The 27,242-nt window shown below is 40.1% G+C and overlaps 1 protein-coding gene across 8 annotated transcripts in view; it reads left to right on the top strand.

The window, feature by feature from the left end:
* RAD51B (RAD51 paralog B) overlaps positions 1 to 27,242 on the top strand; it is a 774,018-nt gene that overhangs the window by 3,927 nt on the left and 742,849 nt on the right. For all 8 annotated transcript variants that reach the window (XR_004057382.1, XM_030931002.1, XM_030931004.1 and 5 more), the window contains exons 3-4: positions 113 to 226; positions 9,807 to 9,923. Coding sequence is in view for 6 of the 8 variants with exons in the window: in XM_030931002.1 (XP_030786862.1) it covers positions 113 to 226; positions 9,807 to 9,923 (231 nt within the window). In the remaining 2 variants the exon portion in view is untranslated. The remainder of the gene's footprint in view (positions 1 to 112; positions 227 to 9,806; positions 9,924 to 27,242) is intronic.

Here is a 27,242-nt window from a genome sequence, read left to right as displayed (position 1 = left end):
GTAATAAATTATACTTTTGTCTACATAAACAGTATCAATTGAAGGTTTCCTTTTAACTCTAATATCTTTGTTACATATATATGTTTAAAATACTCTCTTTATGTTTCTTTAGGACTTTTTATGTCTTTCCCCACTGGAGCTTATGAAGATGACTGGTCTGAGTTATCGAGGTGTCCATGAACTTCTATGTATGGTCAGCAGGGCCTGTGCCCCAAAGATGCAAACGGTATATTTATATTTTATTATGATTTGATTATGAGTGATTCCTTATCTCATTAAACATGCTTTTTTAGGGATGAGGCACATGCAGAAATAGAGATGACCACCTCAAAAATATTGAGTTTTCTACCATAGAAGTTAGTTCTCTAAGGAAAACACATGTGAAGCAAATATTTTTTTCTTTTTTGAGACACTCTGTTGCCCAGGCTGGAGTGCAGTTGCACAATCTTGGCTCTCTCCAGCCTCTGCTTTCTGGGTTCAAGTGATTCTCCTGCCTCAGCCTTCTGAGTAGCTGGGATTACAGACACGGTACTACCATGCCAGCTAATTTTTGTATTTTTAGTAGAGATGGGTTTTCACCTTGTTGGCCAGGCTGGTCTCAAACTTCTGACCTCAAGTATCTGCTCACCTCGGCCTCCCAAAGTGCTGGAATTACAGGCGTGAGCCACTGTGCCTGGCCTATATGTGAAAAATTTATGTAGTTTATAAACTCATGGGAGACAATTTCCAAATAAGGGAATTAGGGAGCAACAGAAAGTTTTTACTTTTTTTCTGTAGCCAGTAGCGGTAGTTCCAAAGGTCATCTTTCTCTGATTGATTAGGTAGTATTTGAGGGCCTCGTAGTTAAATTATAATCTTAATTTTAGAATGCCGCTTTCTTTGATATACTGACCTTTACCATCATCACTTGCTCTAGATCATAAAGTACACATAATTGTACTTATACTTGCTTATTGATTGAATAACAGGTAATTAAAAATTTATCCTTTACTCTTAAGAAAATTTGAAGTCCTTTACAAAAGCCCTCATCAAATTGTACATTTTTTCAGAATTTTTGTGTCATGACTGTAGCTTAGCTTTTCAAATTGTAGATTTGAAACATGATAGAAATATCTTGTTTTCCCACAGTAAGAGTTTCCTAAAATTCTGTTCAGTGCTTTGCAAATGTATTTATTTATGTGGACTGTAAGTTACTTACCTCACTACCTTATATTGAAATTTACTGAACACTGAACAATGAAGTACAATTCTCTGAAGAAGGGGAGAAGGAAGGAATGTTAGTGTCATTTGAAACTTCTAAAAACAATGAACAGATATTTGAACAACAGATATTTTCTTTCTTTCTTTCTTTCTTTCTTTCTTTCTTTCTTTCTTTCTTTCTTTCTTTCTTTCTTTCTTTTGTTTTTTCTTTTTTTTTTTTATTTTTGAGATGAGGTCTGGCTCTATTGCTCTGGCTGGAGTCTAGTGGTGTGATCTTGGCTCATTGCAACCTCCACCTCCTGGGCTCAAGCCATCCTCCCACCTCAGCCTCCTGAGTGGCTGGGACTGCAGGTGCACACCATCACGCCCGACTAAGTTTTGTGTTTTTTGTAGAGATGTGGTTTTGCCACATAGCCTAGATTGTTCTTGAACTTATGAGCTCAAGTGATCCTCCTGCCTTAGCCTCCCCAAGTGCTGGGATTACAGGCATCAGCCACCATGCCCGGCTGAACAACAGATATTTTCTTTTGTTCAGATTTAGCTTGTGATCTGAGGAAAATATTTTAAAGGCAGGGTAGTCAGAAGGAGAATCAGAATTGGAGTTAGAAATTGACGTTAGTCTTAGCTTTATCATTGATTTCATTGCTTTGAACAGCTTTCTTTGTTTTATGGGAGAAAACAGAAGTTAAAATACTGTGCAATGATTCTGTGACTAGATTCAAATGAACTTGTTACTATTTTGAAGGTTGTAAAGCACCAGAAAACCTTTAATTTGTCATCTGTCATTCTAATTGGTCAATATCTGTGGCATATTTCCAGTTAATAATTAAATAAGAAAGCATGGTCCCAAAATTCAACTTTAATTTCTACTTCCATCACTACCTTCAGCTGCCATCTTAATACAATTCCAAATACAGTTCAAGAAGCCATCTTTCTCCTATGGTTTGCATTCATTCTTGTACCATTCCTTATATTTCAGCACTGCCTTAAACATTGACTTAGTTTGTTTTTTTTTTTTTTCCAACTTTTATTGTAAGTTCTGGGGTATATGTGCAGGATGTGCAGGTTTGTTACATAGGTAAACGTGTGCCATGGTGGTTTGCTGTACAAATCATCCTATCACCTAGCTGTTAAGTTCAGCATCCATTAGCTATTCTTCCTGAAGCTCTCCCTCTCCCCGACAACCTCCAACAGGCCCCAGTGTGTGTTGTTCCCTTCCACATGTCCGTGTGTTCTCATTGTTCAACTCCCGCTTATAAGTGAGAACACACAGTGTTTGGTTTTCTTTTCCTGCATTAGTTTGCTGAGGATGATGACTTCCAGCTCCATCCATGTCCCTGCAAAGGACATAATCTCATTCCTTTTTATGGCCGCATAGTATTCCTTTGTGTATGTGTATCACATTTTCTGTATTCAGTCTATCATTGATGGGCATTTGGGTTGATTTCATGTCTTTGCTATTGTGAATAGTGCTGCAATGAACATATGTGTGCATGTATATTTATAATAGAATGATTTATATTCCTTTGGGTATATACCCAGTAATGGCATTGCTGGGTCAAATGGTATTTCTGCCTCTAGGTCTTTGAGGAATTGCCACACTGTCTTCCAGGATGGTTGAATTAATTTACACTCCCACCAATAGTGTAAAAGCATTCCTATTTCTCTGCAAGCTCGCCAGCATTTGTTGTTTCTTGACTTTGTAGTAATTGCCATTCTGATTGGTGTGAGATGGTATCTCATTGTGGTTTTGTTGTGCATTTCTCTAATGATCAGTGATGTTGAGCTTTTTTTATATGTTTGTTGGCCGCATGAATGTCTTCTTTTGAGAAGTATCTGTTCATGTCCTTAGTGCACTTTTTAATGGGTTTTCTGTTTTTTCTTGTAAATTTGTTTAAGTTCCTTGTAGAGTCTGGATATTAGATCTTTGTAGGATGGATAGATTGAAAAAATTTTCTCCCATTTTCTACCATGGTAGTTTCTTTTGCTATGCAGAAGTTCTTTAGTTTAGTTAGATCCCATTTGTCAATTTTGCTTTTGTTCCAATTGCTTTTGGCATTTTCATCATGAAATCTTTGCTTGTGTCTATGTTCTGAATGGTATTGCCTAGATTTTCTTCTAGGTTTTGGGTTCTTTCTGTAGTTTTGGGTTTTACATTTAAGTCTTTAATCCATCTTGAGTCAATTTTTGTGTAAAGTGTAAGGAAAGGGTCCAGTTTCAGTTTCCTGCATATGGCTAACCGGTTCTCCCAGCATCATTTGTTAAATAGGGAATCCTTTCCCCATTGCTTGTTTTTGTCAGGTTTGTTGAAGATCAGATGGTTGTAGGTGTGCGGTCTTATTTCTGAGTTCTTTATTCTGTTGCATTGGTCTATGTGTCTGTTTTTGTATCAGTACCAAGCTGTTTTGATTACTAGAGCCTTGTAGTATAGTTTGAAGTTGGGTAGCGTGATGCCTGCAGCTTCATTCTTTTTGCTTCGGATTGTCTTGGCTATACAGGCTCCTTTTTGGTTTCATGTGAATTTTAAAATAGTTTTTAAAAATTCTGCAAAGAATGTCAATAGTAGTTTAATGGGAATAGCATTGAATCTATAAATTACTTTGGGCAATATGGCCATTTTCATGATATTGATTCTTCCTATCCATGAGATCCATGAGCATGGAATGTTTTTCTGTTAGTTTGTGTCCTCTCTGATTTCTTGGAGCAGTGGTTTGTAGTTCTCCTTGAAGAGGTCCTTCACGTCCCTTGTTAGCTGTATTGCTAGGTATTTTATTTTCTTTGTAGCAATTGTGAATGGGAGTTCATTCATAATTTGGCTCTCTGCTTGCCTGTTGTTTGTCCATTGGCTTAGTTTTAGTTCATTTCTTCAGAAAATATTTTTGCTCATTTATTCAATCATTTATTCTTTTGACCTGTATTTACTAAATGTCAAGTATGTATTAGGTACTTTGTCAGGCACTGGGGATGTCATGGTGAACAAGTTTATACAGTTCCAGCCCTCTTGTAGTTTGCAGTCTAGTGGGGGAAGCCAGACATTAAAATATTAATTCAGAAATAATTAGTTAATTATAATAGTGCTAAATCCTATGAAGGAAAGGCATAAGGGGCTTTGAAACTTTATAATAAGGGACACTACTTAGTTTGGGGGTCAGGAGGGCCCTTCCAAGGAAGCAATACTTTAGCTAAAACGTGGAAGATGAATAGGTGAGAGATAGGCAAAGGAGTTGGGAAGGGAGATGGGCAGGGAAGAGTTATTGTACACTGGGTATAACAGATGCAAAGGCCCTGGGAAGAGAAGGAGAATGGGGCTTGCACGAGTGGGACATAACAGCAAAGAAGAGAGTGGTAGGAGATGAGGCCAGAGAAGTAAGCAGGAGTCAGATTATTAGGGCTTTGCATGCCAAGTTAAGGATTTTGGACTTTATTCTGAGAGCAATGGAAACTCATAAGAAGGGTATACTGTAATATGTGTCTTAAAAAGATCAGTCTTGGATGTGGACAAGTGATTGAAAAGGAGGAAGAAAATATTCATGAAGATTAGTTAGGTACCTATTACTGTATTCCGGACCAAAAGTGATAGTGACTTGTATTATTAATGCAGAGGTTATAGTGTTGATTAATATGAGAGATATTTAGGAGGGATAATTTTTTTTTTTTTTTTGAGACAGAGTCTCACTCTGTTGTCCAGGCTGGAGTGCAGTGGTGCAGTCCCGGCTCACTCCAACCTCTGCCTTCTGGTTCCGGCAATTCTTGTGCCTAAGCCTCCTCAGTAGCTGGGACTACAGACATGCACCATCACACATGGCTAATTTTTGTATTTTTAGTAGAGATGGGGTTTTGCTGTTGGCTAGGTGGGTCTTGAACTGCTGGCCTCAAGCAATCCACCTGCTTCAGCCTTCCAATATGCTGGGATTACAGACATGAGCCACTGTGCTCAGCCTAGGAGAGAATATTAATGAGATTTGGTAATTGTTTGGCTGAGGTGGTAGTGACGTACAGAAAAGTGTCAGAGATGATTCCCTGACTTTTGCTTTGAGAAACTGAGTGGTACCATTTCCTGAGATCAGGAGTACTGGAAGAGGAGCAGGTTTGAGGGAGGCAGATCATACATTCAATTTAGTACTTGTGTAACTTTTTTTTTTTTTGAGATGGAGTTTTGCTCTTGTCGCCCAGGCTGGAGTGCAATGGCAAGATCTCGACTCAGGCTCCCAGGTTCAAGCGATTCTCCTGCCTTAGCCTCCTCAGTAGCTGGGATTACAGGCACCCAATACCATGCCTGGTTAATTTTTTATATTTTTAGTAGAGACAAAGTTTCAGCATGGTGGCCAGGCTGGTCTCGAACTCGTGACCTCAGGTGATCCACCTGCCTCAGCCTCCCAAAGTGCCGCGATTACAGGCGTGAACCACCGCACCGGCCAGTAGCTTGTCTGATTTAAGATGCTTATAAAACATTGCGTGAAGATGGGAAGTAGGCAGTTAAATATATGGACCTGGACCTTGAAGGCGAGGCATGCACGTGGGAGTCATTGGTGTAAATATGATAGTTGAAGCTATCGGAATGGATGAGTGATTGCCTATTAAGTGCATACAGTAAGATGATAAGTGTATTTAAGCCTGAAACCTGAGTGATGCCAACAGTTACAGGTCAGATTAGACGATAATGAGTCTGAGAAGAAGCAGCCACCAAAGTAGAAGAAAAACTGGTAGTGTCATATCACAAAACTCGTCTTTGTCTCATTTATATACATACTACTTCTCTGAAGTTTTGTTCTGTTAGTTCATTTTATTCTTTTTTTTGAGACGAAGTTTTGCTCTTGTTACCCAGGCTGGAGTGCAATGGCACAATCTTGGCTCACCGCAACCTCCGCCTCCCAGGTTCAAGCGATTCTCCTGCCTCAGCCTCCTGAGTAGCTGGGATTACAGGCATGTGCTACCACGCCCAGCTAATTTTTTCTTTTGTATTTTTAGTAGAAATGGGGTTTCTCCATGTTGGTCAGGCTGGTCTCAAACTCCGGACCTCAGGCGATCCACCCACCTTGGCCTCCCAAAGTGTTGGGATTACAGGTGTGAGCCACCGCATCCAGCCAATTATTATTTTTTTGACTTACCAAATCTATTATTCTAGAAATTACACTTAAAATTGCAAATGAAGTGCTTTAATTTGGACAGATTGGGCTGCCTTTGCATGTTTGAGAAAGTATCCTCGCATGCATCCACGTTGCCTGATGATAGATTATAGACAAAAATGTGTACGTAAGGATGCCTACTGAAATATTTTTTATATCAAAACATTGGAAAAATAATAATAATAAGGAAGGAGATAAATTATATTACATTTATGTTAGGGAATATTATGTGGGCACTAAAGTCTTTGAAAAATTTTTTTTTTTTTTTTTGAGACGGAGTCTCGCTCTGTCGCCCAGGCTGGAGTGCAGTGGCCGGATCTCAGCTCACTGCAAGATCCGCCTCCCGGGTTTACGCCATTCTCCTGCCTCAGCCTCCCCAGTAGCTGGGACTACAGGCGCCCGCCACCTCGCCCGGCTAAATTTTTGTATTTTTTAGTAGAGACGGGGTTTCACCGGGTTAGCCAGGATGGTCTCGATCTCCTGACCTCGTGATCCGCCCGTCTCGGCCTCCCAAAGTGCTGGGATTACAGGCTTGAGCCACCGCGCCCGGCCGAAAAATTTTTATTTATTTATTTATTTTTATAGAGATAGGGTCTTGCTATGATGCCCAGGCTGATCTTGAAATCCTGGCTTCAAGTGATCCTCCTGCCTTAGCCTCCCAAAGTGCTAGGATTACAGGCATGAGTGACCATGACCAGCCAAGAATTTGTAATAACAGGAGAAATGCCCAGGATATAAATGCTTAGTGAAAAAAGCAGGCTATGAAATTGTATATAGTATACATGCCAATTTTATAAAAATGAACGTTATAAAGGTATTTGGCATATATTGTTAATAATGGTTATCTTAGGATTGTGGAATTTTTTACTGACTTCTGTTTTCTTTAACTTTTTTCTTCTTTCCAAATTGCTTTAGGTAAGTTATGTTCTTTAATTAGGAAAAAAGCAGCAATGGTTCTTGTTTGTCCCCTTGTGGTAATATCTGGCACATCTCTTAGTCTCAGTTTTTTTACCCTTTGTGAAATAGAGATAATTATACCTGTGTGTAAATGAAATAATGTACGTATAGTACTTAATACAGCACATAGTAGATGTGCAACAAATGCTATTTATCTGCCTATCCTTGCCTTTTCCTTACTGTTCATGATTCCTGAATCACAGCAGTATCTAAGAGGAGCTGATGTTATTTGCTCGATATCCTAGCATAGCGACTGGACAGTGCCCTGGAGCAGGCAAAGCTAAATTGAAATGTAAAGCAGACCATTAACAAATGCAGGTTGTCAAAAGCCTTTAAAAGAATAAAAGGAACATTAGAAAATGAACATCTTTTAAAAATCAGGTAAAATTTTAATATCCCAGAATATTAATAAAAGTAATTTAAAAAACAATTTTCCTTGTAGAGTATTAACTTTTGTAGCTCTAAATACATCAGAATGATCCAAACCAACACATAAAATCACCAGAATTCTTTGTATAATTTCTTGTGGGCAAACACCAAGGATAATAAAGGAGAATTTTGGGCCAGGTACAGTGGCTCACACTGTAATTCCAGCACTTTGGGAAGCCGAGGTGGGCAGGCCACTTGAGGGTGGGAGTTCGAGGCCAGCCTGGTCAACATGGCAAAACCCAGTCTCTGCTAAAAATAAAAAAAATTAGCTGGGTGTGGTGGCAGGCACCTGTAATCCCAGCTACTTGGGAGGCTGAGGCAGGAGAATTGCTTGAACCCAGAAAGTGGGGTTGTAGTGAGCTGAGATCGCATCACTGTACTCCAGCCCGGGTGACAGAGTGAGACTCTGTCTTGAACAGAAAGAAAGGAGAATTTCAGAATTTTATAATATTGGAAAAACTTCAGATAAGTAGTGTTTCTCCCCTTGTTCGCAGGGAATATGTTTCAAGACCCTCAGTGGATGTTTGAAAATTTGGATAGTACCAAACTATATGTATACTACGTTTTTTGGATCTGATAACTGAGATGGCTACTGACTAACAGGCAGGGAGTGTCTACAGTGCGTATACACTTGGCAAAGGGATGATTCACATCCAGGCGGGATCATGTGAGATTTCACCATGCTACTCAGAGCTGTGTGCAATTTAAAACTTATGAATTATTTCTGGAATTATCCATTTAATATTTTCAGATCAATGTTGACCATGGGTAACTGAAACATGGGAAGTGAGACCGTGGATAAGGGGTACTGTCGTACTGTGTAGTTGGCTTTCGATAAAGTTGCTAGTACCAAAAGTTTTTATCCCCACTACTATTACCTTCTTCTAGCTACCATTATTTTTCTTTGCAATGATTGTAATGTCTTCCTGACACATCTCCCAGTTTCAAGCTGTTCTTCACAAACTAATCTGAGTATGTCTTTGAAATTATAATTTGTTGTATTAGTTTCCTGTGGCAGTTCTAATACAAATCATACCCTGGGTGGCTTCAGACAACAGAAATTTATCCTCTTACAGTTTTGGAGTTCAGAGGTTCAAAATTAAGGTGTAGGCAAAGCTGCGTTCTCTCCAGAGGTTCTAGGGGATTATCAGTTCCTTGCCTCTTTCAGCTTTTGGTGGCCATTAGCATTCCTTGGCTTGTGGCTGCTTCTCTCTCTATTCCATCTTCATATAACCTTGTCCTGTGTGTATTGAATTCCCTCTGCCTCTCTCTTATGAGTGAGGGTATTTAGGGTCCATCTGGATAATCCATGATTATCCCTTCATCTCAAGGTCTTTAACTTAATCAAATCTGCAAACACCCATTTTGCAAATAAGGTTCTGGAGGTTTGATTTGGATATCCAGGGGTGGGGGTGGCGGGTCATTTCTCAGCCTTCCACAGCTTCCTTCACACTGTTCTTCACAAATGAACCCGAGTTTGAAATGATGACTTGATCATGTCACTCCTTTTTGCATCTTCAACAGAGCTGTTCATGGTTAGACCTCTGCTTACTTCTCTAGCCTCATTGCTTGCTGTACTGCACCCACACTCCATCTTTTAGCCATTCTAAATGAACTGTATATTTTACAGTTTGTGTTAGTCCCTGTTTCCTCTCTTGCTTCTTGACCTTTCTTTGTACATTCTGCCCTCTTTGGCAGGAATAGTCACATTTCCCTTGCTCACCTAACAGCTCTTTCAGATATTAGCACAGGCATCTAGCAATTCCATTAAATTTCCAAAATCTGTATCAGTTATACTGTCCCTATTACATTATCTCTTATTAATTGTGTTGTAATTGCCTGGTTTCTAGTCCTAATTTCATAGTCTGTGGTTGACTTCATAAGACTGTGAGGGCAATGTCTCTCTCTGTTTTGTCATATCCCCATAATCTAGCACAGACCCTGGCACAGAGTAAATATTTGTTGAACAAATAAATAATAGAAGTGAAAAGGATGGATTAGGGTTAAAGTTGCTAAAATTTAGGAAATTAGAGTTGGTTTATGTTTTTGAATATATATAAAGGTTGAAAAAAACTTAATCATTTTCTTGTTCAGGCTTATGGAATAAAAGCACAAAGGTCTGCTGATTTCTCACCAGCATTCTTATCTACTACCCTTTCTGCTTTGGACGAAGCCCTGCATGGTGGTGTGGCTTGTGGATCCCTCACAGAGGTAAAGGAAAAATTTTTCATACCTTTTTCCATTGACCTATAATCTTCAGAGCCAGGGAAAAAGTTTAGTTAAAAAACATAAATTATTTCTTGAACAGTAATCTGATTTAAATTATAAGTACTTAAAGGATATGGTTCTCCACACAGTGCTTAGTGTGGTTGCTCTGCAAACACAGGGGTTAAAAACAAAATCCTTGCTGACTGATTAAAATCTACTTAGGTTGCTGTTTCATTGACTTAACTTAGAAAGTGATAAATATTGCTGGGTGTGTTTATATATGTGTTTTTTATATATAATACATACACATATGTTATATATACCTGCATACATATATTTATATTATATGTACACACATATACACACATGTCACATACATGTAATATATACATGCACGTCATATATGTAATGTGTATGCACATAAATAACATTATATATTATATATATATGATTATATCATGCCTGTAATCCCAGCACTTTGAGCAACAAGGCAAGACCCTATCTTTACCAAAAAAAAAAACCACCATTTAGCCATATGTGGTGGTGCATGCTTATGGTACGAGCTACTCAGGAGGCTGACCTTGAGCCAGGGAGTTCAAGGCTAGAGTGAGCCATGGTCGCACCACTGCACTCCAGCCTGGGAGACAGAGCAAGACCCTGTCTCAGAAAAAAGAAGGTAGTAAATATTATGAAATAATATTGTGAAACAATTGGGGGAATTAAAAAAGGATCACTCCTTATAAATTAGGAAGGACAATTTGAAATTTTATTAACATATGGAAAAATTATAGTATTAAACTAGAGTGAGCTATTTTTACTTTCTGTTGTAGATCAAATGTCTTCTAGGAAGTGATAGGTTATTGGATTAGTCAATACTGTTGCATAACAAATTATTCCAAAAACTAAGTGGCTTAAAACAATAAACATTGGTTATTTCTTAGTTTCTTTGTGAGTGGCTTAGCTTAGCAATGTTGATGAGGGATGCGGTCATCTGAAGCTTGGTCGGGGCTGTAGGATCTGTTTCTGAGGGGGCCCATTTACATGACTAGAAAATGGGTGCTGGTGGTTGGCAGAAGGCCACAGTACCTCCCCAGGTAGGCTCTCCACAGGCTTCTTGAGTCTTATGACATGATGGCTGACTTCCCCCAGGTGAGTGGTTTCGAAGAAGGCAAGATGGAAGTGGTGATATCTTTGGCAACCTAGCTTTGGAAGTTACACGCCCCTACTTCTGCCACTTTTCGTCATTAGAAGTGAGTCATTAAGTCAAACCTACATTTAGGGAAAGGGAAATTAGCCTCTTTTTTTTTTTTTTTTTTTTTTTTTTTTTGAGACAGAGTCTTGCTCTGTTGCCTAGGCTGGAGTGCAGTGGCACAATCTTGGCTCGTTGCAACCTCTGCCTCCCAGGTTCAAGTGAGTAGCTGAGATTGCAGGCACGCATCACCACACCTGGGTAATATTTGCATTTTTACTAGAGATGGGGTTTCACCATGTTGTCCAAGCTGGTCTCGAACTCGTGACCTCAGGTGATCCACCCACCTGGGCCTCCCAAAGTACTGGGATTACAGGCATGAGCCACTACACCTGGCCAACCTTTTAAAGGAAGAAGTGTCAGGAATTTGAGGACATTTTAAAACCACTACAGTTATTTTCCTTGAAAACTGCTTACTTTATAAGCAGTTTGATAAGGAAAAAGTTATTTTCCTTATCAAACTGGTGATTTGATAGACTGTGTTTATCAATACACTCCTAAGGACTTCTTGCTTGAAAGTTCTAGGGGCATAAATACTTTCAGGAAACTTCTAAACAAGAACAGATTCTTTTCTTACATTCTGACAGTCATAATTTAACTGTCGATTTTTTTTCCTTGGAGATAGGGACCCTGTTTTAGATACTATACTTTATTTTATTTCCTGTCTTTCAAGAGAGATTTAAAGATTTATATGAACTACGCCTAGCAAATGCCTATTAAATAGTTGGTAATAAATGAGTGAATTAGTTATTAATAAAAATGCACACTGCATACACACCCCCTCTGCTTTTGGAATATACTGCCACCAGGTGGTGCCAGAATCGTACGATTTTACATAAACTTTTTGGGCTGAAGTTCCACTTGCTTAAATAAGGTTTATTACACTAGTGATCCACAGTCATAAACTTGCTTATTTAAATAGCAAAAACATTGAACTTAAAGAAGATTAGCTGGGAAATTCTTTTTACTTTTTAAGTTTTGGAATAATTTTTAATACTTTTTCACTTAGCTTTTATTAATGATTTTTAAAAATCCAAACAGAAGTTATAAGCCTTTTAGGTGTTTTGTTGTTATCTAATTGGCTGACTTGGAATAGGAATATAAGTACTTTGACTCCTTAGTAGGGGCAAATTCTCTCCTTTCTCTTCTAGCTACAGGTAGCCTCTTCAATCTTTTTTGTTTTTTGTTTTTCAACTGAGTACAGAGAGTATATCAATTTATCTTCAAACAAAGAATTTTTTTTCTTTTATTACAATTTTTAATTGATACAATAGTTGTATATATTTATGGGGTACAATGTGATATTTTGATATGTGTGTACAATGTATAATGATCAAGTCAGGGCAATTGGCATATCCGTTGCTTCAAACATTTATCTTTTTTTGTGTGTGTTGGGAACATCCAAAAGCCCCTCTTCTAGCTATTTGAAAACATACAATAAATTGTAAATTATAGTTCCCCTAAAGTGCTATAGAAAACTAAGACTTATTCCTCTTATCTTGCTATAATTTTGTAACTGCTAACCAATCTTTGGCTGTCTCCCTCTAACCATCTCAGCCTCTAGTAACCACTATTCTACTCTCTATTTCTATGAGATCAATTTTTTTAGCTTCTCCGTATGAATGAGAACATACAATGTTTGTCTTTTTGTGTCTGACATTTTACTTAACCTAATGACCTTCAGTTCCATCCATGTTGTTGCAGATGACAGAATCTTATTCTTTTTTATGGCTGAATAGTACTCCATTGTGTGTATGTACCACATATTCTTTATCCATTTGTCTGTGGATGGACACTTAGGTTGATTCCATCTCTTGGGTACTGTGAATAGTGCTGCAATAAAAATGGGAGTGTAACTTGACATACTGATTTTATACTGTGTATCATACATGCACATGCACATACACACATGTGGAGGTAAGAGAGCAAGCAAAATGATAAAGCAAATTGGGCAAAATGTTAACAGTGGGTGGATGTGGGAAAAGAATACATATATATTCTGTATTCTGTTTTTATTTATTTTTAATTTATCTTTATTTTAAATAAAAAAAAAATACATAGTCTAGCTGTGTCACCTAGGCTGGAGTGTAGTGGCACAGCCATAGCTTACTGCAGCTTCAAACTCCTTGAGTGAAGTGATCCTCCTTCCTCAACCTCCCAAGTAGCTAGGACTACAGGTGTGTACCACCATGCCTGGCTAATTTTTAAAATCTTTTGTAGAGATGAGAGCTTGCTATGTTGCCCAGACTGGTCTTGAACTCCTGACCTCAAGTGATCCCTTCGGCCTTGGCCTCCCAAAGTGTTGGGATTACAGGTGTGAGCTACTGCGCCTGGCCTTCTGTTTTTATTAACACTCTTTTCCTGTAAGTTTAAAATTATTTCTAGATAAAAAAAAAAAAAAAAAAAAAAAAAAAAAAAAAAAAAAACCTGTGATGTTTGCTGTAAGTAGATATTCCTGATCAGAAATAAGGAACTTTCCTTCATTTCCTAGCTAAAATACTAATTTGGTGTTATATTTATCAAAAGCTTTTTTTCCTGCATTGATTGAAATGATTATATTATTTTTCTTTGGTCTGTTTTTCTTTGGTGAGAAACATTTAATAGATTTTTCTGACGTTAAACTACTATTGCATTTTTGGGACAAGTTCAACTTGGTCATGATATATTATCTTTTTTTTATAAACTGTTGAATTCAATTTGCTAATATTTAAGATTTTTCAATATTTAGGATAGATATTGAGCTGTAATTTTCCTTTTAGTAGTGCCTTTGTCTGGATTAGTATTTATCTTATACTAGTTTGGTAGAATGGATTATGGAATATCTCTTTTTTTAATATTCTGCAATATTTTGCATATGATAGGAATTATTTGTTCCTTGAAGATTTGGTAGAACTTGTCTGAAAAATTATCTGATCTTGATCTTTTTCCTTCTTAGAAGATTTTTTAAAAAATTCAATTCCTTTAATGATTATAGGACTACTTACGTTTTCTATTTCTTCTTGATTAGTGTCAGTGAATGAGATTTTTAGGAATTTGTCCATTTTCTTTATATTTTCAAATTTATTATAATAAAGTTATTCATTATAATCTTCCAGCTCTTAAATCTGGTTTTACATGTGGTTTTTGTCCCCCTTTCTATTTCTGATATTACTTACTTTGTTTTATTTCTCCCTCTCTTTTAAAAAAAATCTTGTCAGAGGTTTGAGTATTTTTGTCGTCATTTTAAAGAACTCTGCATTTTGTTGTTGTTCTTTGTTGGTCCTCTCTATTATTTGTTCGTCTTCTACCTCCTTTATTTCTGCCATTTTCTTATTATCTCCTTTTATTTAATTTTTTGGTGGGTTTTTTTTTTTTTATCTAACTTCTTAAATTACACATTTAATCTATTAATTTTCAGTTTTTCTTTTTACTCTGACCTTTTAAGACTGAATTTTTCTTGAAGCATTCTATTCTGATATGTAGTATTTCCATTTTTATTCTGTTCTAAAAGTATTGAAACATTCCCATCACAATTGCTTCTTTGACGCATGAATCATTTGGAATTTTAAAATATCTAAATTATTTAATTTTAAAAATTTCTTTTAATTACATTATTAATGTAATTGCATTTTTGTCAGATAACTTTGCATGATATTGATTCTCTGAAGTTCCCTGAGACATCTTTTAAGGTTAAGTTTGTGATCAACTTTGATAAATGTTGCATGTGTGCTTGAAAAGAATGATTATTCTCTAATAATTGGGTGCCCTATTTTATTTTAGGTTCAGGTGGTATATGTACAGGTTTGTTACATTGGTAAATTGCGTGATGCTGAGGTTTGGAGTACGATTTATACCATCTCTCAGGTACTGAACATAGTCCCCATAGGTAGTTTTTTTAGCCTTTTATCCCCTCCCTTCTTCCTCCTTCTAATAATCTCCAGTGTTGATTGTTCCCATCTTTATGCCCATGTATACCCATTGTTTAGCTCCCACTTATAAGTGAGAACATGCAGTCTTTGGTTTTCTGTTCCTGTGTTAATTCACTTAGGATAATGACCAAGAGCTGCATCCGTGTTGCTGCAAAGGACATGATTTTGTTCTTTTTATGGCTGTGTAGTATTCCATGGTATATATTTACCACGTTTTCTTTATCTACTCTACCATGGATGGACACTTAGGTTGATCCATGCATGTCCTTGCTATTGTGAATAGCGTAGCAGTGAACATACAAGTGCGTATGTCTTTTTGGTAGAGTGATTTGTTTTCCTTTGTGTATGTGTCCAGCAATGAGATTGCTGTGTCAAATGGTAGCTCTGTTTTAAGTTATTTGGGAAATCTCTAAACTCATTTGCACAGTGGTTGAACTAATTTATATTTCCACCTACAATGTATAAGCATTCCCTTTTCTCTTTCTCTGCAGCCTGGCCAGCATCTATTATTTTTTGACTTTTTTGTTTGTTTGCTTGTTTGTTTTTGAGACAGAGTCTCATTCTGTTGCCCAGGCTAGAGGGCAGTGGCACTTTCGGCTCACTGCAACCTCTGCCTCCCAGGTTCAAGCGATTCTCGTGCCTCAACCTCCTGAGTAGCTGAGATTATAGGTGTGTGCCACCATGCCCAGCTAATTTTTTTGTATTTTTTAGTAGAGATGGGGTTTCACCATGTTGGCCAGACTGGTCTCAAACTCCTGGCTTCAAGTGATCTGTCCACCTCAGCCTCCCAGATTGCTGAGATTATAGGCATGAGCCATTGTGCCTGGCCATTTTGACTTTTTAATGATAACCATTCTGGCTGGTGTGAGATAGTATCTCATTGTGGTTTTTATTTGCATTTCTCTAATGTTTAGGGATGTTGAACATTTTTTCATATATTTCATGGCCACATGTATGTCTTCTTTTGAGAAGTGTCTGTTCATGTCCTTTGCCCACTTTTAATGGGGTCGTTTTTTTCTTGTTGATTTAAATTCCTTATAGAATCTGGATATTAGAACTTTGTCACATGCCTAGTTTGTGAATATTTTCTCCTATTCTGTAGGGTGTCTGTTTACTCTGTTGATAGTTTCTTTTGCTGTGCAGAAGCTCTTTAGTTAGGTCCCACTTGTCAATTTTTATTTTTGTTACAATTGTTTTTGAGGTCTTAGCCATTAATTCTTTGCCAAGGCTGATGTCCAGAATAGATTTTCCTTGGTTTTCTTCTAGGATTTTTATGGGTTGGGTCTCACATTTAAATTGCTGACCCATCTTTGAGTTAATTTTTGTGTATGGTAAAAGGTAGGGGTCCAGTTTAATTCTTCTGCATATGGCTAGCAGGTAATCCCAGCAGCATTTATTGAATAGGGAGTCCTTTCCTCATTTTTTATTTTTGTTAACTTTGTCAAAGATCAGAGGTTGTTAGTGTGTGGTTTCATTTCTGGGTTCTCTGTTCTGTTCCATTGATCAATGTGTCTGTTTTTGTACCGGTACCATGCTGTTTTGGTTACTATAGTTTAAAGTCATGTAGTGTGATGCCTCTGGCTTTGTTCTTTTTGCTTAGGATTGCTTTGGCTTTTCAGACTCTAACTTCCCATGTGAATGTTAGAATAGATTTTTCTAATTCTATGAAAAATGACATTGGTAATTTGAACCTGTACATTGCTTTGAGAAATACGCCATTTTAACGGCGCTGACTCTTTACATCTATGAGTATGGAATGTTTGTTCATTTGTTTGTATCATCTATGATTTCTTGCAGCAGTGTTTTATAGTTCTTCTTCCAGAGATTGTTCACCTCCTTTATTAGATGTATTCCTAGATATTTTATTTTTTTTGTGTGTAGCTATTGTAAATGGGATTGTATTCTTGACTTGGCTCTCAGCTGGAGTGTTATTTGTGTATAGAAAAGCTACTGATTTTTGTGCATTGATTTCGTAGCCTGAAACTTTACTAAAGTCATTTATCAGTTCTGGGAGCCTTTTGGCGGAGTCTTTAGGGTTTTCTAGTATAAAATCATATTGTCAGTGAAGAAAGATGATTTTACTTTTTTTCTGTTTTGATGCCTTTTATTTCTTGTTTTTTTTCCTTTTTGAGATGGAGTCTTACTCTGTCGCCTAGGCTGGAGTGCAATGGCACGATCTTGGTTCACTGCAACCTTAACTTCCTGGGTTCAAGTGATTCTCTTGCCTCAGCCTCTCAAGTAGCTGGGACTTAGGTGTGCACCACCACTCCCAGCTAATTTTTAATATTTTTAGTAGAGATGGGGTTTCACCATATTGGCCAATCTGGTCTTGAACTCCTGACCTCAAATGATCTGCCCGTCTAGGCCTCCCAAAATTCTGGGATTACAGGCATGTGCCACCGTGCCCAGCATTATTTCTCTTGCCTGATTGCTCTGGCTAGGACTTCCTGTACTGTGTTGAATAGGAGTGGCAAGACTGGACATCCTTGTCTTGTTCTAGTTCTCCCAAATTTTGCCTGTTTAGAATGATGTTGGCTTGGGTTTGTCATAAATGGGTCTTAGTATTTTGAGGTATGTTCATTTTGATGCCTAGTCTGTTGAGGGTTTTTACCATGAAGGGGTGTTGGATTATGCTGACAGCTTTTTCTGTGTCTGTGGAGATGATCATATGGTTTTTGCTTTAAATCTGTTTATGTTGTGAATAACATTTATTGATTTGCATATGTTGAACTAGCCCTGCATCCCAGGAATAAAGCTTACTTAATCATGATCTATTAACTTTTTGATGTGTTGCTGGATTCAGTTTGCTCATACTTTCTTGCAGATGTTTTGCATCCATATTCATCAGGGATATTGACCTGATGCTTTCTTTTACATTGTGTCTCTGCCAGATTTTGGCGTCAGGCTGATACTGGTCTTATAGAATGAGTTATGGAGGAGTCCCTCTTCCTCAGTTTCTTGGAACATTGTCAGTAGGAATGGTATAAGCGCTTGTTTATACATCTGGTAGAATTAGGCTGTGAACATGTCTGGTCCTGGGATTTTTCTGCTTGGTAGGCTTCTTATTCAATTTCGGACCTCATTATTGGTCTTTTCATTAGTTTAATTTCTTTCTGGTTCAATCTTGGGAGGTTGCATGTTTCTCGGAATTTATGCATTTCTTCTAGGTTTTCTAGTTTGTGTACCTAAAGATGTTTGTAGTAGTTCTCTGAGGGTTTTTTGTATTTCTGTGGGGTTGATGCAATGTCACCTTTGTCATTTCTGATTGTTTGTTTGGATCTTTTTTTTTCTTATTAGTCTAGCTAGCAGTTTATCTTATATATTCTTTCAAAGAACAAACTCCTTGATTTTTTGATCTTATTATTATTATTATTATTGCGTCTCAATTTTGTTTAGTTCAGCTTTGATTTTGGTTATTTCTTACCTTCTGCTAACTTTGGGGTTGGTTTGCTCTTGCTTCTCTGTTTCCTCTAGGTGAGATGTTAGGTTATTCACTTGAGAACTTTTGAACTTTCTGATATGGGCATTTAACACTATAAACTTCCCTCTTAACACTGCTGTAGCTGTGTCCCAGAGATTCTGGTATGTTGTACCTTTATTCTCATTAGTTTCAAAGAATTTCTTGATTTCTGCCTTAATTCCTTTGTTTACCCAAAGGTCATTCCAGAGCAGGTTGTTTATTTTCCATGTAATTTTATGGTTTTTAAGTGATTTTCTTAGTATTGATTTCTATTTTTTATTGTGCTGTGGTCCAAGAGTGTGATTGGTATGATTGCAGCTTTTTAAAAAAATTTGTGGACAATTGTTTTATGGTTGATTGTGTGGTCAGTGTTACAGCATGTGCCCTGTACAGATGAAAAGAATATATATTCTGTTGTTTTTGGGTGGAGAGTTCTGTAGATGTGTATTAGGTTCATTTGGTCAAGTGTTGAGTTCAGGTCTTGAATTTCTTTATTGGTTTTCTGTCTTAATGGTCTGTCTTATAATGTCAGTGGGGTGTTGAAGTCTCACACTATTATTATGCAGTCTCTTCATAAGTCTCTAAGAACTTGCTTTATGAACCTGGGTGCTCTAATGTTTGCTGCATATATAGGATAATTAGGTCTTTTTGTTGAATTGAATGCTTTACTATTATATAGTGCCCTTCTTTGTCTTTTTTTTATCTTTACTGGTTTAAAGTTGGCTTTGTCTGTTATAATAGCAACCCCTACTTTTTCTATTTTCTATTTGCTTGGTAGATTTTTCTCCATCCCTTTATTTTGAGCTTATGGGTGTCATTGCATGTGAGATGGGTCTCTTGAATAGCACACCATTGAGTCTTGCCACTTTGTCCAACTTGCCACTCTGTGCCTTTTAATTAGGGCATTTAGCCCGTTTACATTCAACATTAATATTGACGTGTGGATTTGATATTGTCATTGTGTTGTTAGCTGGTTATTATGCATACTTGTTTGTGTTGCTGTTTTATAGTGGCAATGGTCTATGTACTTAAGTGTGTTTTTGTGGTGGCTGGTGATGGTCTTTCTTTTTTATATTTAACACTCCCTTCAGGACCTCTCGTAAGGCAGGTCTAATGGTAACAAATTCCCTTAGCATTTGTTTATCTGAAAAGGATCTTATTTCTCCTTTGCTTAGTTTGGCTGCGTATGAAATTCTTGGTTGGGGCTGGGTGTGGTGGCTCACGCCTGTAATCCCAGCACTTTGGGAGGCTGAGGCAGGTGGATTGTTTGAGCCCGGGAGTTTGAGACCAGCCTAGGCAACATGGTGAAACCCCGTCTCTACAAAAAATGCATAAATTAGCCGGGCATGGTGGCATGTGCCTGTAGTCCCAGCTACTCGGGAGGCTGAGGTGGGAGGACTGCTTGGGCCCAGGAGGTCATTCCTGCAGTGACCTGTGATCATGCCACTGCACTCCAGCCTGGGTGACAGAGTGAAACCCTGTCACACACACACACACACACACAATTCATGATTGGAATTTCTTTTCCTTAAGAATGCTGAATATAGTCCTCCAATCTCTTCCGGCTTGTAGAGTTTCTACTGAAAGGTTCACTGTGAGCCTGATGGAGTTCCCTTTGTAGGCGACTTGCCCCTTTTCTTTAGCTGCCTTTAACATTTTTTTCCTTCATTTTGACTTTGATGAATCTGATTACTGTGTCTTGGGGATGATCATCTTGGGTAGTATCTCACAGAGGTTCTCTGCATTTCTTGAATTTGAATTCAGGCCCCCAGCTTTGTTCTCTGGGCCCTTCAGGTTAGGAACCTTCTGTGTTAGAGGGGCCCAGGTGTTCTTGGATCTCTGGCCACAACACTGATGGGTGGTGCCAGCCAAAATGCATTGCTGGGGTGGTGGCAGTGGGATCTGTGCTTGTTCACATGTGCCAAAAGCAGCTGCATTATGGTGGGATGCATGCTCCTTGGCTTGGACGGGGTGCTGGTGGGTACAGGGCTGCCAGCCTTTGTGTGCATATTCACACTGGTGGCTGTGTTGGCGCGGGGGTAGTGCGGTGCTGACAGGTACAGGGCTGCCAGTCTCCATGTGTGTGTTTGTGCTGGTGGCAGTGTGGGGTGGTGTGTGGGTCACTGGCCTCCGTAGGTGCTTTTGCACTGGCAATGGCCACACAGTGATGGGGTTACACTCACGTTGCAGCTGTGGCACAGTGGGATGCATGTGCACATGGGTGCTGGCGGTGGAGGGGAGTTGAGGTCTACTCACACGTGTGCCAGCAAAACGGTAGGGTGGGGGGTGGGGGCGGGCGTGTGTGTGTTCCTGCTGGCAAAGCAGCACAGAGGTGGCTGCAGTCAGTGGATGGTGTGGGTGGTCTGGTGTGCCTCAGCGGAGGCTGCTCTGCTGGAGCTCTTGACAGTCAGGCACTATCTGCCAGTGAAGGACCTATGATGTGGGCCCCCTGGAGGCACCTCGGTTGGACATCTGAGGGTACACTGCAAGTGTGCTCTACCAGGTTGGGACCCTGGGAGAGGCCAGCAGACAAGGGGTGCTTCGATTGGACTGGCTCCATTTCATATGCAAGACCACCACGATCTGTTCAGATTTGACAATTCCTCTAAGGCTAAAGTCTCCTAGGAGAGCATGGTGAGCCTTGAGGGATGGACAACCCTGGTTTGCTCCACTGCAGACATTACTGCACCAAACCCTCTGGGTTCTGCACTAAAGTCCTACCCCTACCACCTCTCTAGGCACCTCTCCCAGCCAGCTCAAGTGTCCACGCCCTGGAGTGGTCATGGGGTCTCCTGCTGCTAGGATTTCAGAGGTCTGTGGTGAGAGGGGTTTGTTTTTCATCTCTTTAACTCACCCCTTCCTCAGGAGTCCTTGGGGGCCAGAAGTAAGTCTTGGTGTCCTCCGTATGCACGTTTGCACTGGCAGTAGCTATGCAGTGGTGGGGTTACACTCACACCGCAGCTGTGGCAAAGTGGGATAGCCCAGTGCAGGGTTTGCAGCTTCTTCTTTCTTCAGCCCAGCATCTGTATCCTCCCTCTGTCAATTCTCATTGCCTTCCCTCCAAAGATCTCGGAATGCGCCAGTCTTCCCAAAGTCCTTGTCATTCGGTGGCATGTGTTCCTCCTGGCTGCATCTAGTTGGCCATCTTGCCCCAGAGTCTTTTCTCTAATTTTAGGCATTTATTTTCTTCTGGTAGTTTTGGGGTTGGTTTATTTTATTTTATTTTTTCTAATTCCATTAGGTGCAAAGTTAAAATGTTAATTTGAAGTCTTTCTAACTTCTTGATGGAGAAATTTAGTGTTATAAACCTTCCTCTTAATACTGCTTTAGCTGCCTCCCAGAGATTTTGGGAAGTTGTGTTCCTATTTTCATTCATATCAAAGAATATTTTTTGATTTCTGCCTTAATTTAATGTTCACCTGGGAGTTATTCAGGAGCAAGTTGTGTCCTTTCCATATCTGTGCAGTTTTGAGAGATCTTCATGATATTCATTTTTATTTTTTTGGCACTGTGGTCTGATAGTGTGCTTGGTATGATTTCAATTTTTAAAAAAAATTATTGACACTTATTTTATGACCAAACATGTGGTTGCTCTTAGAATATGTTCCTTGTATAGCTGAGAAGAATGTATATTCTGTGGTTGGTGTGTGGGTCATTCTATAGATACCTGGTAGGTTTAATTGGTCAAGTGTCAAGTTTAAGTCCAGAGTTTCTCTGTTATTTTTCTGCCTTGATGATCTTTCTGTCACTGTCAGTGGAGTGTTGAAGCCCTCGCCCCCATAGTTTTTGTGTGACTAAGTCTTTTCATCAGTCAAGAAGAACTTGTTTTATGAATCTGGGTGCTCCAATCTCGGATGGGTATGTATTTAGGATAGTTAAGTCTTCCTGTTGGATTGTACACTTTTTGTTGTTGTTGTTAAGATGGAGTCGCGTTCTGTCGCCAGGCTAGAGTGCAGTGGCATGATCTCTGCTCACTCCAACCTCCGACTCCCTGGTTCAAGTGATTCTCTTGCCTCAGCCTCCCGAGTAGCTGAGATTACAGGCACGTGCCACCACATCCAGCTAATTTTTGTCTTTTTAGTAGAGATGGGGTTTCACAGTGTTGGCTAGGATGGTCTCAATCTCCTGACTTCATGATCTGCCTGCTTCGGCCTCCCAAAGTGCTGGGATTATAGGCATGAGCCACTGTTCCTGGCTGGATTGTACCCTTTATCATTGTGTAATACCCTTCTGTGTCTTTCTTAGTTATGATTTAAAGTCTGTTTTATCTGGTATAAGAATAGTGACTTCTACTTGTTATCCATTTGCCTGCTAGCTCTTTCTTATCCCTTTTTACTTTGAGCCTTACTTACTTACATGTCAGATGGGTCTCTTGAAGACAACAGGTGGTTGAGTCTTGTCTTTTTTTCAAGCTTACCATTTTGTGTCTTTTAAGTGGGGTGTTTAGCCCATTTACATTGAAGTTTAGTAATGATATATGGTACTTTGATCCTGTCATTGTGTTGTTGGCTGGTTATTATGTAGACTTGATTGCGTAGTTACTTTATAGTGCCTGTGGGCTATGTACGTAAGTGTGTTTTTGTGGTAGCTGGTGTTGTTCTTACCATTCCATTTTTAGCACTTCCTTAAGGACCTTTTCTTAAAAGGTTGTTCTAGTTGAAACAAATTCCCTCAGTGTTTTCTTGTCTGAGAAGGGATTTATTTATTTTTCACTTATGAAGCTTAGTTTGTAGGAAATGAAATTCTCTGTTGGTATTTCTTTTCTTTAAAGACACTGGAAATAGGTCCCCACTCTCTTCTGACTTGCAAGGTTTCTGCTGAGATGTCTGGTGCAAGCCTGATGGGGTTCCTTCTGCCCGTGCATTACCATTTTCTCTTGCTGCCTTTAAGACTTTTTTCTTTTGCGTTGACCTTGGTGAATGTCTGTGTACCTTTGGGATGGTCGTTATGTTGTCTGAATTTCTGTATCTGTATATCTATATCTCTAGCAAGGTTAGGGAAATTTTCTTAAATTATTCCATCAAGTATGTTTTCCAGGTTGTCAACTTTTTCTCCTTCTCGCTCAGGAATGCCAGTAATTCATAGGTTTGGTTGCTGCTTTATGTAATCCCACATTTATCAAAGACCTTGTTCATTTTATAAAATAAAATTCTTTATTCTTTTTTTTTTTTGAGATGGAGTTTTGCTCTTGTTGCCCTGGCTGGAGTGTAATGGCGCAAACTCAGCTCACTGCAACCTTCATGTCCTGGGTTAAAGTGATTCTCCTGCCTCAGCCTCCCGAGTAACTGGGATTACAGGCATGCACCATCACACCCAGCTAATTTTGTACCTTTTTAGTAGAGGCGGGTTTTCACCATGTTGGTCAGGCTGATCTCAAACTCCTGACCTCAGGTGATCTGCCCACCTCAGCCTCCCAAAGTACTGGGATTACAGGCGTGAGCCACTGTGCCTGGCCTAAAATTCTTTTTCTTTACTTTTGTCTGTATGGGTTAGTTTGAAATATTCTGCTTGGTCTAGTCTATTGATAAATCTTTCAATAGCCTGGCAATCATAAAGTGAAGTTTTTAGTTCCAGAAGCTCCAATTGACTCTTTTTAAAGATGTTTATCTCTTTTTTCATTTCCTGGATTGTTTTAATAGTTTCTTTGTGTTGATTTTCAGTCTTTTCTTTTATATCTTTGAGTTTCTTTCAATCCATACTTTGAATTATTTATCTGACATTTCTGAGTTGCCATTTTGGTTGGGGACCATTCCTAGAGAGGTACTGTGATTCTTCAGTGGTGTTACACAAATTGGATTTTTCTGGTGTCAAAATTCTTATGTTGCTTCCTTCTCATTTGTAGGTGTTGGCACTTGTAAATTTTTGTTTTTTGAGACAGGTTCTCACTCTTTCACAATCACACTCTTTCACTTCACAGGCTGAAGTGCACGAACCATGTCCCACTGCAGCCTTGACCTCCCAGGCTGAAGCAATCCTCCTGCCTCAGCCTTCCAAGTAGCTGGGACTGTAGGCGTGTGCCATCATGCCTGGCTAATTTTTTAATTCTTTGTGTAGACAGTGTCCCACCATGGTCTTGAACTCCTGGGCTCAAGTAATCCTTCTGCTTTGGCCTCCAGGGTTGGAGAGCTGGGATGGATTATAGACATGAACCACTGTGCCTGGCTGGCACTTCAAATTTTTGGAGATATTTTCATGCAGGTAGGGTTTTCTTTCTCTTTCTTTTCTTGTATTAATATTGTTGTTTTCCCCTTTCCTTTCCCCACTCACTAAAGGGTGTGACTTAAGAGTATGTCGAGTAGGGTCTTTTGTCTTTGTTTCCATGGCCTTATGTTCTGTCAGCAGGTTGTATATTGGACTGTGGAGTTCATCCTATGGACCGGTAGATGATGCTTATGGGTGAGAGTCGGGGTGGTGGAAGCAGACAGTTATGTACTTGATATTTGTTTACTGTGAAGAGTTCTCTGTTGTTTCAGCTGTTAGGCTAGACTGTGGAGTGCTTCATACCATGTACTTCCCATTTTATGGGAGTGCTGGGGACATAGCTGGGTAGACTGGATCTCCTGGCTTGTCCACAAATACCCCTATGTCAAGTGTAGTCCCCAACCCTGATGAGGGTGGCAAGGAAAAGCTCCTAGTGAATTGTGCCACAGTCTCTGCGGGAGTTTAGGGTGCTACATGAGCCCCTTCTAGATAGGCTGGAATGTAGATTGTTGCCCAGTCACACCCTTGTTCTAGAGCTCTTGACTCCTGAATCAGACACACACTGCAGCCTATCTCCAGACCACCATATGGTTGAGAGCCTTAGGAAATGTCTAATTTTTGACTCTCCAGGGGAGTGGTTTTTGGGGCAGAACTTCATCACTTAGCTTAGTATAGGTAGCTGTGTGGTCCTCTGCTCTCCAATGTTATGATTCTTCTTCATTTAAGAGCGGGGTTGGGGGACTCCATCTTTGGGCTTCTGCAGTGGTGTGTTGGTTGTGGTGGTGTTGGCTGGTTGTGTCTGTCCATCCAACCTCAGGCAATGGGAGATGTGGTAAAGCACTAGCAAAATTGGAATAGGTTAGGAAGATCTGTAACTCCCTAGCCCCTAGATGGCCAGCTGGACCTCCTGTATGAATCTTGATGGGGTTGGATTCTTGGGGAGCCTCAGGTCCTGACTGTGATGGGAAGGGGTGAGGGCTGATACCTGGGTGAGGGGCTGAACTCTCAGGCAGGGCACTTAGGTGGTGGGAGCCCCAGGGAAGATCACAGGTCTGTGGGGGTAAGGTTTTTGATAGGGCTCTGGGCCATGACTGAAATGCTCAGGTCAGGGGTGTGGTAGGTGCAGTGGATGCCAGAAGGCAGCAGCCCTGGTTTGGGAGGGGGCAGTGGAGGAAGGGGGTCATGTGGAAAGCAGTCTGGCCACCTCTCTGAAGGGTAGCTGCTGGCACTGGAGTTTCTCTCCCTAGCCTGGAGGCAGCAGGGGTGCCCACGGCAGAGGACCTGTTCCGTTTTCTTTGGGAGTGATGGTGGTGGCAGGTGCACCTGGGAAGTGGGAATGGGGAGCAAGTTGGGTACTTCTCTCTGCTGATGGAGGTGCTTGAAAGCAATCAGGCTCTTTGTTCCCTCCCTAGCCTAGAAGTAGCAAGGGTGGGTACTGCAGCAGCTGCAGTGGCAGAGGGCCTGTCAGTTGCCTTTGGAAGCTCCACCCAGAGAAGCAGAGCCACTACTCACATGTAGGGGTAGGGGTGGCTGTGCTGGGGGCCCAAGTCAGGAGGCCCTGCCCTGTGAGGAGCAGCACGGGGCTGGGCCTCTGAGAGAAAAGAGTCTGGGCACCTTTCCTGAAGGCAGCTGCATCCTCCTGGAGGTCTACTTGCTCTCAGGCTCTTAACTCCCTCCCCAGCCTGAGGGCAGCAGGAGCAAGGACCTGGGAGAGGCAGTTGCAGTGAGCCTGTCAGTTACTGCTGCGAGCTCTGACCCAGTGAAATATAGAGCCAGAGCCATGACTGACTGACCGGAGTGCTCAGGTGGTGGTGGAGCGGGTATGCTGGGGGCCCAGGCCAGTGGCCTTGCCTGGCAAGGAATAGCAGAGGCAGGGCCTGCAGTCTGACTGCTCCTAAGCTCTGTGGATGTGTCTTCTGTCCTAGAGTTATGCGAAAGAGCTTGGCCTCCCTTGGTGGGGCTATGACAGCTGGCACCAGGGAACTGAGGGATCCAAGGTCAGTGGGGATCCCCGACTCCATGTGGGGTTGAGCTTCCAAGATGGCTTCCTTACATGGCTTACATGGCTGAGAAGTTTGTCCTGGCTGTAGGCAGTTCTTTGCAGTGTGAACCTCTCCACAGGACTGCTTGAGTGTCTTCATGACACAACAGCTGACTTTCTGTGGAGTACGTGATCCAAGAGTACAGGGTAGAAATGACAATTTCTTTTAAGACAAAGCCTTGGAAGTTACATACCATCATTTCTGCTGTATTCTGTTAGTCACAGACAAACCTGATACAGTGTGGGAGGAGACTACAGAAAGGCATGAATAACAAAGGTGAGTACCATTGAGTCTTAGAGGTTGCCTACCACTAATATATGCATGTGTGTATACATGTATATGTATGCATGTGTGTATGTGTATAATTAAAAAAATTTTATGACCATTCTATTCTCAGAAATGTTGTAGTAGGCAGAGTTTCTTAAATGGCCTCTCAAAGATGTTCTGCCCTAATCCCTGGAA

The sequence above is a fragment of the Rhinopithecus roxellana genome, chromosome 5 (genome assembly GCF_007565055.1).
Source record: "Rhinopithecus roxellana isolate Shanxi Qingling chromosome 5, ASM756505v1, whole genome shotgun sequence".
Lineage (NCBI taxonomy): Eukaryota > Metazoa > Chordata > Mammalia > Primates > Cercopithecidae > Rhinopithecus > Rhinopithecus roxellana.
Note: the sequence above shows the minus strand (reverse complement) of the source record. Positions and strands in the feature narration are given on the sequence as shown.